This window comes from Rhinopithecus bieti, unplaced genomic scaffold (assembly GCF_001698545.2).
Source record: "Rhinopithecus bieti isolate Rb0 unplaced genomic scaffold, ASM169854v2 scaffold_50877, whole genome shotgun sequence".
NCBI lineage: Eukaryota > Metazoa > Chordata > Mammalia > Primates > Cercopithecidae > Rhinopithecus > Rhinopithecus bieti.
The window spans coordinates 2,879,567-2,895,962 of record NW_016821745.1 but is presented as its reverse complement, the minus strand read 5'-3'; the positions used below and the strand labels follow the sequence as shown (position 1 = coordinate 2,895,962).

The window sequence follows — 16,396 nt, the reverse complement described above, 5'->3', positions numbered from 1 at the left end:
ATTTCGGGAGACTCCACCGAGTTGTTCTGGAGTCTGCGGCAGACTCCGCACTGCCTTTGGTGGGGGGCTGTCTGCTGGGGAGTCTGACCAAGGCAAGATGAGGAAGACTCGTGTGACAGGGGAGCATGGTTCAATGAGGTGCAGCATCCCCCTCAGTGCCGTACCAGGTGCCACAGATATCTGGGGTGGGGGGGCAGGCGGGCACATCTCACCTCCAGTCCCACTGCCCCCAGAGCCTGGCTCCTGCTCCCACCCCAGGAGGAGCATGGGCAGCGTGCCTGCTTCAGGCCTCTGGGCTTGGCTGTGAAACGTCACCGTGGATGACACTGACCCAGTGCTAAGCCTCCCTTCATGAACCCTCCTCCCAGCCAGCTGGTCTCCTCCTGCTGCCTCTCCATGGGACCTGGGAGGCTGCTGATGTGGGCTGCTTCTTCCTTATCTGGGACTGTGCCCTCCTGTGGGCAGTCAGCCCTCAGCTTCCTTCCCATTTACGCTGTTCTGTTGTATTCGATGCCCTCGCTTTGTTTCTGCAAAGTGTTTTTAAGCTCTTTAATCACCTTTCTACACTACAGGTACATAGAGTAGATTTGTGGTACACACCTAATAATAACCGGTTGAATGGGACTCATAAATTATTTTAATCATTATTTTAGAAACAAATCTAGAGGGAATTAGTTTCACGATATATAGACCCTGTACAAGACAGAACCCCTTGACCTAAGAGCTGCTCACAATGAAATGGGTTATCTGCCTGGTTACACTTGGGAAGTGTGTCCTCCCAATGTGTTGAAAAAAATGCTGTAGAACTTTCCCCTCTAGAATTGAGATCACACCCTACAAAACTCGTCTGTCATTAAAACTCTAACCAGGACACTGATGGGCTAGGAAAGAATAATGGGTGTTTCTGGTTGAAGCCCAAGCGAATCAGTCTTTCATTTCAGTCCTTCTGAAAATGGATCCATTTTGGTTTTCTACCATGCATAGTGAGCTTGTACCCTTCTTATAAGAAGCCAAACATAGTGAGCTTGCACCCTTTGTGTACTGCAAGAAGCATGCTGGGCCTTTGGACTCATTATCTGAGGAGGGAGCTCTGTGTGTGCATTAATCCCTGTCCTGCTTTTGGGGGACTCAGCCTCTGCCAGAGCTCACTTTCTCATTTGGTTCCATCTGCATGGGACATGCTTCCATGTGAATTTACCCTCTCCAGTGCTGTTTTTCTAATCATATTAAGTAATAATCAACAATAGTCCAATCAGAGTTCAACTCAAAAGTACATGTTGGGTCATAGTGTTCAAATGTGTACAAAGTAAAAAAAAATTTCCAGATGATTAGTATCTGTTTGGTTGAGCTTTGGTTAATGGGGTTTTCCTGTGCTGGACCTAGTCATCAGCATCAGACATTTCTTGAGCCCCCAGGAAATAGAAGCATGTGCAGGACACAGTGAAGATTCCTCAAAAGTTGTAGCAGATAAGGGACTCTGCAGGGACTCATTTCTTTCCTGGCCACCTCATGTTCCTGCGTGTGCGGCTCCAATTTCCACTCACTTGTTACTATTCACATTTCTCTACTCTGTTTTCCTGTAGAGGAGATTTTGAAGACACACATCGCACATTGGTGGTCTCCGGACGGCACGAGACTCGCCTACGCCACCATCAATGATTCCCGTGTCCCCCTCATGGAGCTCCCAACTTACACCGGCTCCGTCTACCCCACCGTGAAGCCCTACCACTATCCCAAGGTAGGCAAAGGGACACTGCACAGCAAATTCTTTAAATTATTCATGAGCACCCCGGCCCTGCTCACTCAGTGTGCAGACGTGATCATCAGACGTGTATATGAGCAGAGCAGTTAACAAAAGAAAGATTAATCATGTCTCATTACATTGCATTACATTCCCACCTCTGTTGAGCTGAGTCATTGGCAGGTTTACTTCTTTTAGACAATCGAACTACTGTTCATCACCTGACTGAACTTCACTGGACCAAAATACATAGGGTACCTCCCCTCACCACTCCCCAGTGATGAAAGTGCACCTGACCTCTCTCACACACCTTATTTCTACTTTGCGCTTGGCCTCTGGGAGGGCAGAAAGACTTCCATCTGCCCCTGGTCCCCTGGGTCTGGGCAAGGCTGTTTTGCATGTGGTCACTGCCACAGGCTAAATGTTTGTGTTCTTGCCAGATTCATACATTAAAATCCTAACCCCCAAGGTGATGGTATTAGGAGGGAGATCACTGGGAGGTGACAAGACATGGAGGGCAGAGCCTTCATGACTGGGATTTTTGCCCTTATGGATTTGTCTGTTTTCATGCTCCTGATTAAGACATACCCAAGACTAGGCAATTTAGGAAAGAAAGGTTTATTGGACTCACAGTTCCACGTGGCTGGGGAGGCCTCACGATCATGTCGGAAGGTGAAAGGCATGTCTTACATGGCGGCAGACAAGAGGAGAGCGCTTGTGCAGGGAAACTCACGTTTTTAAAACCATCAGATCTTGTGAGACTTATTCACTATCAGGAGAACAGCATGGGAAAGACCTGCTCCCATGATTCAATTACCTCCCACCAGGTCCCTCCCACAACACATGGGAATTCGAGATGAGATTTGGGTGGGGACACAGCCAAACCATATCACCTTATAAAAGAGACCCCAGAGAGACCCTCCCTATTTCTACCATGTGATGATACAGCAAGAAAGCATCCTCTGTGAACCAGAAATTGGGCTCTCACCAGATACTGAACCAGCCAGCACCTTGATCTTGGACTTCCAGTCCCCGGAGCTGTGAGAGATGCATTGCTATTGTTTGTGAGCCACTCAGTTTATGGTATTTTTTTATAGCAGCCTAGAGGGACCAAGACAGTCATGTTCTGACCCAATGAGCTGGTAGAATAGCGAGTCTCCAGTGGCTGGGAGGGAATATTGGGGAAAGCAGGGACATCCAAATCTCACTTTGTTACCAAATCAAAGCATCCCAGTGTGAGTGGAGGGCCTGATGCTAAAACCTCCACAGCCATTCAGCTGGAGAGAGGCCAGTGCTCGAGTGTGGACACACAGGGTCTGCCGTGCTGGCCTCTGGCTTCACTAGACTTCTCCAAGACCCCTGGGCTGGATGGAGGTGAGCAGTTTCCTGCCTGCACCCTGCCTGGTGACTGGAGGCTCACTTCCTGCCATGAGCTGCCTCTGCCAGGGGGCATTTAAACCTCAGCATCCTGGCCCACCAGAGAGCTCTGAAAGCTGATGGTATGTGCCTGCTCTGCCATAATCACTCGCACAGACCTGCTGGCTTACAGTTTGCAGCAAGAGGAGTGATCACGTATAAGGCAGATACATGAGGCCGGTAAGGTTCCCAGAGTCACAGCCTAAAGAAAGGAAACACCTGGTGTCTTAGTCAGCTCCAGCTGCCACAACGAAATAACACAGACCTAAGCAGCTTAAACATCAGGAATTTCTTTCTCATAGTTGTGGAGGCTGGAAGTCCAAGATTAGGGTTCCAGCTGATTTGGTGAGGGCTCTCTTTCTGGCTTGTAGACAGCCACCTTCTTGCCATGTCTTCACATGAAGGGCAAGAGAGGGTTCTGGTGTCTCTTCCTCTCCTTTTATGGACACGGATCTCATCACAAGGGTGCCACCCTCATGACCTTATTTAACCTCAATCACCTCCCAAAGACCTTACTTCCAAATAGCATCACACTGGGGGTTAGGGCTACACTGTATGAATTGAGGGACATGTTCAGTCCATACACCTGGTAATACAGGCTCTTTTCAACAGCCTTTGATCAGCATGGCCAACATCCAAGGGAGCCCCAGAAGGAAGAAACGCAAGGCTCTTGTGGCCACAGCCTTCCTTTCTGCCTTTTCGGATTCTGAGAGCATCTGGACGTTAACATGTGTGGATTTGCCGTTGACAGAATTCTTTCACTCCTTTTTCAGCTACCCTTGATTGGTCTTAGTCTGTAGCATGTGGAAGGGTCCAGGATTTTAGTTGGAAGCATAGTTAAATAGAGAAAAGTGTACTGGACTGATGCTAGTTCCTTCTAACCCTTTACGTTTCTTACCAGCTGTTCACAGTCGCTCCACCCACTGGAAGAGCTGGTGACTGTCTGACCTTCATCTGACCCGGAGATGAATTGTTCCCATGATTGTCTTTTTGTAGGAGTCTCTCCAATCTAGGAGTGATAACCTGGAATCCAGTAGGGTGCCCTTGATTTTACAGTGAACCCTCAGACAGGTGCTCTGAAGCTGGGATTATGAAATCCCAGATTACTCAAGATTTGGGGTTTCATATTTTAATAGAAAATCAACATATTCTGGCTGACAGAATTCAGATGCTCCTTGCCCCATTCCCACCCACTCCTCAGGGGCATGAATAGGCAAGCCTGCCTGACATGCCCTGTCATGGGCCTGATAGCCTCTGTAAACCTGAATGTCTTCTGCAGGATGGAAGTGAGAGCATTAGGCAAGATCCTGAAGTCCCCCTGAAGAAGAAACTCCACATGTCTCCCCAGACCCACACTTGTCCCCCAGAGAGTGGGGAGCAGGGAAGCAGAACAGTGCCCCAGTTCCTTTTTGAAGGAATTAATCTCTCCCCACGCTGAGCATGGCCACCGCTCCTCAATGTCCATCATTTGCTCACCTCCAACTCTCCCCTTCCTGGCATCCAATCCATCTTTTCTCCCCTACTCCTCCTCTTGTCTTCTCTTTTAAGCAAGGGGTTCAGTACTTGCTTGACATTGCCAAACCGGGCAGTTGGTTGGAATGGGAAGTGGGTGGGATTCTAGAAGAGCAAGAATCAGCCCACTTAGCCCTTTGTCCTTTTGAAAACCCTACACATGAACCATCTGTTCTCCACATTAATTCTGCTCCTTAATATAGAGGAATCGCCTGGGAAAGGCTTTGCAGAGCTGAAATTCACTCTTGCATGAGGCCGCTTGTTCATGTCTCTGCCCCTTTTTAATTCCCAGGCTGGAAGTGAGAACCCCAGCATTTCCCTACACGTTATTGGCTTAAATGGACCCACCCATGATCTGGAGATGATGCCACCTGATGATCCACGGATGAGGTTTGCTTCCTTCTATTATGTTACTGAAAAAAAAAAGAGAAGAAAACTAAGGTGAATGTTCAAGGTGCATGGTCTCTTCTGGATCAGATTTATCTTACAAATTTAAACATCCAAGAAAAAGGTACCTTTCCTAAAGATTTCCTCACTGCTTTATGATTCCATTTTCTAGGAAAAGAATACCATTCACCAAGTACTATTATTTCTTACCTTAGGTCAGGTGCAGGTTATCCTCCCGGGAGCTGGGCTCCTCTGGGAGGGGCATGACTGGGCCCCAGGCATGCCTCAGGGGGACACCAGAGGAAATGATGCAGTCTTCCCAAGACAGTCCATGGAATCTGACCTTCCGTAAATGGTGCTCTATTTTTAGAGCATTTTTTAGAGCATGGAGCAACTTGCCAGTGGCAAATCCTATTCTCATGAAGTTGGTAAGGTCCCAATCCTGTGGAAGGTATTAACAATGTCATTGAGTTATTATTATTAGCATCTGATTGTGGTCGATTTTTTTCTAAAAACAACTGATTTAGAATCGAAGTGAAGTGGTCTAAATATCAGTTTAGTATTTTCCCCAAATTCAAGCAGCCTGTGGACTGATTATACTTCCAGAGTCCAGCTATCCCATCATCAGCCTTCTCTCTGTCAAGAATATTGATGGGAGACTCAAAAAGAGGAGAGGATTTTAGCAGTGCCAGGACCCACTCATACATAGATTCTGAAATTTCATGAATGGCACTATTTAAACCAAGAATAACTCATTCTGAGGCTCAGCAAAGACCCAACCCATATTTTGCTATACCTCTAGCCTGGGCCTTTATCATTCCATTCAAAACTCCATGTTACTAGTAGCTTCTGGCAGCTTCTGGAAGGGCAGGAATTGAGGTCTCGGGTCTAGCTCGGGGATAAATGCTCTGGCACCTGGTGACTCTGGACCTCTTTGAATGATGTGCTTGTCTCCTGCAGTGGCTCCAGTGCCACCTTTGCCCTACACCCTGAGCTCCTGCACAGAAGCCCAAGCCTCTGCAGAATTCTACTGAGGTTCCTTCCCCTCGTCTTTCTTCAGTGAAACTTATAATGTTGTAAGCTCCCCAGGCAGACAGATGAAGCCCAGAAGCCCAGTGCTCTAGGAAGGGTGAGGCACTGCCTGTCCCTCTCAGCCCTGCATGGGTCTTCTCCCCAACATGGGAGGACCTGAGTCTCCAGAGGGTTAATGAACCTGGCCCCCAGCAGCTGGTCCCAGGGATGACCGACCACTGGGGCGTCAGCCCAAGACACGCGCTGGTTCGGAGAGGTGAATTGCTTTGGCTGGCGATATTTTTGCTGAGATTTTTTTTAAAGTTCAGATGATTGCTTTGGCTTTTCTCCTGAAGTTCCATATTTTTTATTGTTTTCCTTTCAGCCCCTCTCCCTGCCAAGCCTCCTGGGGCCTGGTCCAGCAAACTCACTGAATTAATATGGAAAGTCACCTGGAAAATTTCAGCCATCTGTTTGAGTTAATTGAAAATCTCGTTTAGTCAATTTGGTGCTGCTGTTTCCACAGGCTTGATTAGCTTCAAGGACAATGAAAAATTAGCGTCAGCCAGGACTTGAAGCCTGGATGTTGGGCTTCAGGTTTTCTGGCTACTCTCGTTTCCTAAGCTCAGTGCAATCATGCATTTTATACATAATACAAATTTGTAGCCTGTAAATGTCACACTTTCTCATACTGCTTCTCTGTCACACATCTTTGAGAGTTTCAAAAAGTCAGCACAGATATATCAGAAATCACAGACTCAATGTAGCACCGATGTTTAGTATTTGCCGGCCATTTGCCTGAGCGCTGGGAATTTGGTGGCAAATGAAGTTCACAGTGTGGAGGGGACCCTGGATCCTGAAGAAGTTGTTACTCTAGCAAGTAAATCCCTGCAGGTGTGAGAAGGGCTGTGGCGACGTGTGGAAGAGGAGGCCACCTGGTCTGGAGGGTGGCAGTGTCACGGCTGAGGTCAGAGTTTCTGCATGTCCATGCTAGTGACATTTGGGGCTCAGCAATTCTGTGCTGTAGGGGGCAGTCCTGTGCACCATAGAGCATTAAGCAGCATCCCTGGCCTTACCCCGCCATGAGATGCTGTAATATTCGCCTTTTCCCCCTCCAGTTTGACCGTCACAAATGTCTCCAGCCATTGCCCAGTGTCCCCAGATTGAGGACTACTGGTTTCAAGTGAAGGTTCACTAGCCAACTGCCTGGGTTCGAGTTCTGGCTCTGTGGACTCTGTCAAGTTACTCAGCCTCCCTGATTCAGTTTCCTCATCTGTAAAATGGAGATACTTTTAATAATAAACATGTTTACTCTTGTGGACAGTTATGAAAGTTAGATGAGATAAGGCACGGATCATAGGGCTGGCTCCTCCGATCGTTCCGTCTTGTGGCTATAAGTACCCCTTCTATGTGGACAGCTCTCACCTGTGTACCTCAGCCTGGCCTGGGTCAGGACTCTAGGTTTAAAAAGCCAACCACCCAACCAGCATCGCTACTGGGTGTGGTCACCATATAATTTTTAAATGGTCAAATTGTGATTCTCAGACAAAATCAATCCACATGTGTCCAAGATTTTATTTAACTCATTAATTAATAAGGGAGCCAGTGAGCTCTTAAAAAGTGGCCATAGAACCATCGAAAAGCCAATTGTATAGAGGCAACTGAACAAGGACATCCTAGGGTGAGTCTGCTGGGTTAGTCAGCCATCCAGGAGAGACACCTACCCCAGCAGGGTTGAAACTGCCCCTGTAATTGGAAATCAAGCCCAGCATTGCCCTGGAGGAGGGCCCAGTGATCCCATCTGTCTCTTTACCACCTTCAGATCCATTTGCTGACACTGTCTACACAGCACCTCAGGCCGAACCCAGTCAAAGCCAAGCTCCCGCTCTTCTCGTCTACACCTGCTCCCTGCAATCTCCCCATCATGGTCCAGGGCAACTCCACCTTCCAGGGTCCCAGGCCTCCTTTACGTCTCTCTGTGCTGGGGATCCCCTTGGCAGGTGCCTGGCATCAGCCTGCAACCCCTCGCCGCTCCCCACTCCTCCCTGGCCTGGCCCACCAGCACCGCCCCCTCCTGCCCCACCCACTGCTGACCCCACACAGCAGCCAGAGTAACCCTTTAAATGATATCAGGCCACGTACCTGCTGCTCCCAGACATCTAGTGGCTTCTATTTCTCTCCAAGTAAAGGCCAGACTTCCTACAGTGGCCTCAGAAGCCCCCATGATAGATAGATAGATAAATAGAAAGATAGATAGATGATAGATAGATAGACAGATAGATAGATAGATAGATAGATAGATAGATAGATAGATAGATAGGCCATGCGCACCCTTTCTATCTCCCCTCACATCGGCTGGGTCACTCCCATATGAGGATCTGCCCAGAGGCTCCCTTCTGCCCAGAGAGCTCCTCCCCACTTAGGTCCTGATCAAATACATGGCTCCCACAGTGACTTCCCTGATAACCACATTTCACACGGCAGCCCCACCCCTGCTTTCATTTTCTTCCTTCTATTCATCCCAATGGGATTTTTAGATACTTTTTAAATGGTTTCATTTTCATTTTCCCACCTGTGACCTAGAACAGGAAGTTGTTGAGGCAGGGATGTTAGTTCCTATGGGGTGGGCCCTGGCTCTAGTTCTGCAACAGGGCTCTGGAACCTTGGCTGGATGGATGCGTTGGCTTCAGCATTAGCCAGTAACATCTCATTTGCATGGGATTCTTGAAGCTTGAGATGTCTTCAGTTGTGCTGGTACCTTTCTAAGAACCAAAACCTATTCGTTATTTAACCATGGATGACATCTTGCCCTCTCAAGCACAGAATGCTAAAGGAACTAACTAAAACTAAGACAACTCATCTGTGGAGGGACACAAAAGGAACGAACCCTAAGCCATGCCCCTGAGCACCTAGGAAGGGATAGATGCAGAGGTTTCTGGAAGCCTACAGCTTATTTCAGCAGGCTAGCTTATGAACCAAGAGGAAGGCAGAAAGCATTTCATGTATGTGCTATCTAACCTTTATGCCACCCATTTTCAATTTTTTTTTCTTGTTTGCTTATTAACTAGATTGACTTCTCCAATGGTTCTTAGATGCAGGGAGAGTTAAGTCTGCACTTTCAAATCTTTGCATTGGCAAGCACTTATCATCATCCATGTGGCACATGCTGTGTGAGGCCCTTGGGTGATGAAGACGTGTGGCCTCTCCCAACGAGAGCTCACGTTCCGAGAGGCCTGGACAGCTTGTAGCCAGGGGCTGCAATGAAGTGTGGCAGGAGCCACACCTAGGAGCAGAGGTGCCCCTTGTCGGGTGAGTGGGAAGTGTTCAGGATGGTTTTGCAGACCTCAGAAGTATCCCAGGCGAAATTGGAGGCCCTCTTGGGAAACAGCTCTGTTAAAGAGAAGTAAGAGCGGTGGGTCCAGAGTAGAGCTCAGCCTTCCTTGAGCTACCGCAGCGACCCAGGCCTTGTTAAGCTGAAACTGACCAGGAAAGAGTAAACATAGTCTATCCTGTGGGTGGAAAAAAATAAACGCAAATCGCTGTGCTGTGGTTTCTATGCTTTCACACGGAAACCCATCTGCACTGATAAAACAAGTGTGCTTATTTTTTGCCAGTTTCCTCCGGCCTTTCCCGAGCAGTTGAGCTGCATGTTGAATTAAGATGCGGCAGATAACCAGCACTATCATTCTGAAGACATGTTGCCCTGTGCTGATATGTGCTGTTATTTGCCTCCAAAGATCCTGTTCAGATGCAGCGCAGCTGCTCTTCTCTTGATTCCCTGGCAAGTAGAGGTGGTAAAAGGCTCCCAGAACTCAAGACACAAAACCAACCATGTCCCTGATGCACCTGTGCGCAGGTGCGGAGGCTCACTCCTCCACCACCCACGGCCCATGAAACGCTCAGAGACCTCTCACTTTCATTTTCTTTTAGTTGTTTGTTTTGATCCCAAGCACCAAGGATTTAGATGCTGTGCAGCTCCTGGCACAGGAGCATGGTTGGTCCATGCAGGCCTCTCTCATTTTATTGATTTGCTCTTTTTCAACTTTAGTCCCTACTCCCATGCCCTCGCCACCTCATAGGCACCTATTTCAAATGCTTAGAGGACCCTTGTTCCTCTGTGTTTTTGTAAAGCCTGTATTGTTGCTCGGGTATGTGCATGCTTACTTACATAAATGGCATTGTGATAGAGATGTAGATAAGCTATATGATAGAAACAGAGCTCCAGACACAGATGTCTGTTTCCTCCTGTTTTCCTCTGAGCACCATATGAAGACCCAGCACACCCACGTGTATTTGACCAGCCCACGGCTTCTAACTGCACACAGTGACGCCAAATGCCCCCAGCTCCAGGGCAGCTTACACACTCATAGCCTCCTCTACCTCCAGGCTTCTCCCCAACATGCACTGCCCATGACACCTCCATGCTGACCCAGATGCAAAACTCAGCCTTCTCTCTTTCCAATTTATACCAAACATGGTATGTGTACAAGTCTTGGGAAAGCTGAGGGTCATCAAAGCCATGAAAACATCACAGAACGGTAGAGTTCTCATACCTAATGGCTTGAAGACCACCCCCCCCCCAAAAAAAACCACCACTATCATCACTACCACCTCTTCCCCAACCTTCACCACCTATATAACCTCCACCACTACCACCACCACTACCACCACCTCCACAACCTCTACAACTTCCAACACTACAACCCTCACCACCAGCTCCATCACCATCACCACCACCACCTCTATCACCACCACAACCTCTACAACTTCCAACACCACCACCTTCACCACCAGCTCCATCACCATCACCACCACCACCACCACCACAACCTCTACAACTTCCAACACCACCACCTTCACCACCTATACAACCTCCACCACCACCGCCTCCACAACCTTTACAACTTCCAACACTACAACCTTCACCACCAGCTCCATCACCACTACCACCCACAACCTCTACAACTTCCACCACCAGGTCCACCATCACCTCCACAACCACCACCATCACCACCACTCGTGCCATCACCTCCACCATCACCATCACCTCCATCACCTCCACAACCTCTACCACCAGCACCCCACCATCACCTCCATCACCACCACCACAACTACCCCAACCGTCACCTCCATCACCTCCACAACTTCTACAACTTCCACCACCAGCTCCACCATCACCTCCACAACCACCACCACTATCACCACCACTCGTGCCATCACCTCCACTACCACCATCACTTCCATCACCTCCACAACCTCTACCACCCCCACCCCCACCATCACCTCCACCACCACCACCACCACCACCACCACCACCATCACCACTATCACTACCAACCCATCATCACCTCCAGCACCACCACAACTATCACCACCACCCCCACCATCACCTCCACTACCTCTACCACATCCATCACCTCCACAACTTCTACCACCACCAGGTCCAGTATCACCTCCACCACCTCCATCATCTCCACAGCCTCTACCACCACCAGCTCCACCATCAACTCCACCACCTCCATCATCTCCACAATCCCTACTGCCACCACCCCCACCACCACCTCCACCACCACCACCACCACTATCACCACCACCACCACCATCGCCTCCACCACCACCACCATCATCACTTCTACTTCCACCACCACCACTGTCACCCCTCATTTGGTCCCAGTTGCTCTCCATTCTGAGGTCTCCTCTGCCTCCTTCCCTATCATAAACAAGCTCTCCTGCCTCACATTTACAATGTCAATAACCTCCCACATTTACAATGACCTGACTTGCCTGTGGTTGCACTTTTAATTAGCAGTAGAACCAGAACTTGAACACGAGTCTCCCATCACCACAGCCTTTGCTCAGTATTGTTTAAGAGCTGTCACACCTACTGCATTTCCCCTTGTGCTTGAACCTTCTTGTGGCACAAAGCTCGTTTGGAGGGTTTGCTGGCAAAACCTCTGTTCTTCCTGCTTTCCTCCCTCAGGGTGTGGTCCATCTGGATGCTGGGGTTGTTCAGACATCCTCAGTGATTCCTAAGTGTGGCCAAGGCAGAGAAGCCCTTCTCAGCAGCAGCATTTCACAAATTATAGATGAGCCCAAACCCCCATCCCACCCCATCCCTGAATCTGCCATCTTACCTAAACATTGTCCTAATCTCTCTTTTGTCTGGGAAGATATATTGTTTTGTCTGAATTTGTTTTCCAATTTTTTTGGAAGTGGTCTGGGTGTAAATTACAATTGCATAAATGTGCTCCGTTCCCCTCAGCTGTAGTCCTATCTCTGTTTCCACCTTGTGTGTTGAAATCATCTGGGTACTTAAATACTCAAATGGATTCATCTTAGGGGGCACCAGTTCAAGGAGACTGGCTCCAGCAGACAGCTTTGTTTACAGCCTTATGTTTACAGCATCAGACCAGGGCAGGGTCTTTGTTATTCATTAGGGTGAGAAGCCATTCCCAGTGACTAGGGTGACGGAGGAGCTCCAGACTAGAGAAATGCCAGATCTTTACTGATGCGCTGAAAAGGAAATTCACAAAGTTCCTGTTGATCATGGGATCATTAATAAAAATATCCAGTGCTGTAGGAGGCTGGAAATCTGAGTCACAGCTGTCAGAATAATAAGTTTCTGGTGAAGAAAGTATGTTTTACGTTGTCATGGCCTGTGTTTGAAAGGGCAGCTGGATTGTTCTGAAGACACTAAATGCAGGGAATGATTGGCTGTTTGGTAGGCTTACAATGAGCAGGAGGCATCAGAAAAATAAAATGAGATTCTGCCTCTCCATCCTCATCAATAAAACACCTCTGTTAACCGTATCTTCCAGCTAGCAAAACAGTCTTGACATCTGAAATTGTCAGTAAAACACTGAAACACTGGACAAGGTTTGCCAAGGCAGAGTCACTGGGCTGGTGAGCCAGTGCTGGTAAACTCCAAGGGTGTAAGTGACATCTGCAGTTTCTTGCCATGGACCACTGCTAGCAAATTCAGTACATGGATTTCATGGCATCTGCAGGAAAATAAGACTTGGCAAAATTTACCTAGCATCATGTTTTTAAATGTGTTAACATGCATTGAGGCATGAGCAAATATTGAAGAGACAGGTTGAGTCCATGGGTGGGTAGGTGGGTGATGAATAGATGGATGGGTGATGATTGGTTGGGTGGAGGGATGGATTATGAATGGATAAATGCATGATGGATGGGTAGAGGGATAGATAGATGAATAGGTGGATAGATGGATAATGAATGGATGGGTGGATGAATAGATGGATGATGGGTGAGTGGATGGATGGATGATGGGTGGGTGGATGAATAGAGGGATGATGAATATATGGATGGGTGGATGGATGGATGATGGATAGTTGGATGAATTAATGGATAGAGGGATGATGGATGGATGGGTGGCTAGATGGGTAAATGGATAAATGGTTGATGGATATATGGATGGGTGAGAGGAATGAACAGTAGATGGATGGATGGATGGATGGATGGATGGATGGACAGACTGATGGACAAATAGATAGATGGGTGCTGAGTGTGTGAAAATGAATGGGTGGGAAAAGGACAACATGGCTTACCCCCACCACTCCTATTCACTAGATCTCTTCATGTTCAAAGTATTAAATTGTTGGAAAAGGATGCCACAGTCCCTAAGGTGTGTTCTCTGTGACACCCTCTCGCTTCCTGCTCCCTCATTCTGACAGCTGGCCCTGCATTATAGCCAGCCCTTGAGATGGAAGGGAAAGGCAGCATGGTCTACTCCTACATGGAAAGTGAAATTATGGAAACGGACATCAAATAGTAATTTGTCTTAAGTCGTCACTTTTCTGTTTTGTCGAGTGCACTCTGCCTGCAGATGTTTTCATGCAACTGCGTGTCTGCCCAAGAGCATACTCAAATGTGGAACTGTACACTTTAGTAGAGCAGCACTTGGGATTTAGGATCGTTTCAGTTTGCTCAAGGGTGCCCTCTATTAAAGCACATCATTTTTTAAAATGTCCTCTCTCATAACATTTTTGTGCCCCTGCTCAATCCATGGGGTAAACCTTGCTAAAAATACCAGCGTTAACTGTGGGCCCTTTATTTCATGAGATAAACTGGCTTTGTTCCCCTCGCCCTTTACTGCCACACAACTGTCTGAACAGTTTCCAGGATTTGGAACACAAAGAAGTATCACAGCACATGAATCCCTGTGACAGAGACAATGCTCTATTAATATTTTATGGCCAACAAATGGGCTAGTAAAAAATTCATATGCTTCTCACCAGGAAGAGTCACTATATTCTGATGTGAAGGCACCTTTGGCCAGGGATTCATGGAACGTAATAACGTTTTCTCAGCCAGGCTGTGCCATTGCACGTGCTCCCCCACATAATCCATGGCAGTCCCCACTCTGTGCTGAAGTTAGTGGTTTGCCCATCTCTGCACTGTCAGCACCTGGAACCATGTCTCCCACATGCCAAGCCCTGACCAGATGCGCTTGGATGTATCAGTGCATTGGTAGGCAGACACAGTGCTTTAGAATAAAGAGAGATTTGGTAGCATTTCTTCCAGGAATCTTCGCTTCCTGTTAATATTTTGGTATCATGCTCTTTTTAAAATGGAATTTTGATGATTATTAAAATATGACCATCTATTTTCTGTGATTATCAAAATGCTTCAATATCTCTCTTCATCTTGACAATCAGATAGATGATTGCGTCTTTCAGCACCCAGCTCCAGCCTTGTGTTAAAAAATGATTCCACTTTAAATCCTATTTTCTCCTCTCCTTTAACTGCTACCAAATTTGTCTCTATTCTGAAGCACTTTACCTGCCTATCAATACATTTACCCATTCAAATAACATTTAGTAAGGGCAGATTTGGGAATGGAGATCTATAGTTAAATAGCGCTTGGAGTTATTCTCTTGTGGTCGCCCACTGCCAGACAGAGGATGGCTCATCTCCAGTCAGTAGTTCTCCACTGGAGCGTGCATTGGAATCACCTGGGGCCTTGTTAAGGCAGGACCTGCTTGTCCCCACCCCCAGAGTTTCAGATTCAGTGGGTATAGGTGAAGCCTGGGAGTTTGCCTTTCTTTTTCTTGTTATTTATTTATTTATTTATTTTTGAGTCAGAGTCTCGCTCTGTCGCCCAGGTTGGAGTGCAGTGGCATGATCTTGGCTTACTGTAACCTCCGCCTCCCGGGTTCAAGCAATTCTCCTGCCTCAGCCTCCTGAGTACCTGGGACTACAGGCAACTGCCACCACGCCTGGCTAATTTTTACATTTTTAGTAAAGACGGGGTTTCACCATGCTGGCCAGGCTGGTCTTGAATTCCTGACCTCAGGAAATCCACCCACCTTGGACTCCCAAAGTTCTAGGACATGCGGTTCCTAACACCTTCCCAGGTGCTACTGGTACAGGAACCACACTATCAGAACCTGACTTGCCTCATTAGAGATGGAGGTAAAGACTGTTTCTACCACCTGCTTCTTCCCCTAGTGGCATGGACTTTGCCTGACTTTGCCACAAAGGCCTAGCATCCTCGTAGCTGTCCTGCTCTCTCTGGGTGGCCTGACCTCCCTGGACGAGGGTGACAACACTGCCTGTGATTACTGCGGATTCAGGACAGCTCACACAGGACAGGGGCAGGGTCTTCTCTCGTCTCTGCCCATGCTTCCTTCCAGGCAGCAGTGCCTTCTGAGAACAGTCATGGTGGTGCCGATGATGTCCATATATGACACGGGGTATGTCACCCATGCAGACACCAATAGGTTTACAGGGAGCGGCATGGGTCAGTGGGGTGTGGCACTATTGCGGCTCCCTCAGCAGCGGGCAGCCGTTCCCACAGCACAGGAGTCTGTTCTCCCTCCACTTCCCTTTGTGAGACGTTGATGCCTCCCAGCAGTCGGACCCGTTTTCATGACTGTGCCCTCTGTTGACACTGAGTGTTCTGGCATTATAACGTTCCTCTAGAGTCTCCCTCTGATCAGTGCTTCCCTTTGTCCCCTCGAGAGACAGTCTTACTCGGGGCATGAGAATTTGACAGGCATCCGCAGGTCCCACATCTTGGGACAGAACACACATGAGTAGAAGCCCTTCCTTCTTCTTGCTGTTCGTCTCAAGGAACTCCCTGCCTGACCAACCCAGGACTATGAGGAAGAATTGTAAGGCCTGGCCTGGACTGTGTGAGGGAGGCAGCAGGAATCAGAAGGGCTGGAAAGGGGCACAGGACAGGCTGACAAACATGGCTTTCTTGGAGGCTATCGGGTCGGAGAGGGCTCTTCTCTGCCCTATTTTCATCATTTTCTACAGGGGCAAAGACACCTGAGGAACTGCACAAGGAAAGGGGAGTTT

General features: G+C 48.1%; 1 protein-coding gene across 1 annotated transcript in view; it reads left to right on the top strand.

Moving 5' to 3' along the window:
- Nucleotides 1–16,396, top strand: part of DPP6 (dipeptidyl peptidase like 6) — a 423,259-nt gene that overhangs the window by 296,287 nt on the left and 110,576 nt on the right. The window contains exons 8-9 of the mRNA XM_017860556.1: nucleotides 1,584–1,738; nucleotides 4,962–5,059. Of these exons, the coding sequence (XP_017716045.1) occupies nucleotides 1,584–1,738; nucleotides 4,962–5,059 (253 nt within the window). The remainder of the gene's footprint in view (nucleotides 1–1,583; nucleotides 1,739–4,961; nucleotides 5,060–16,396) is intronic.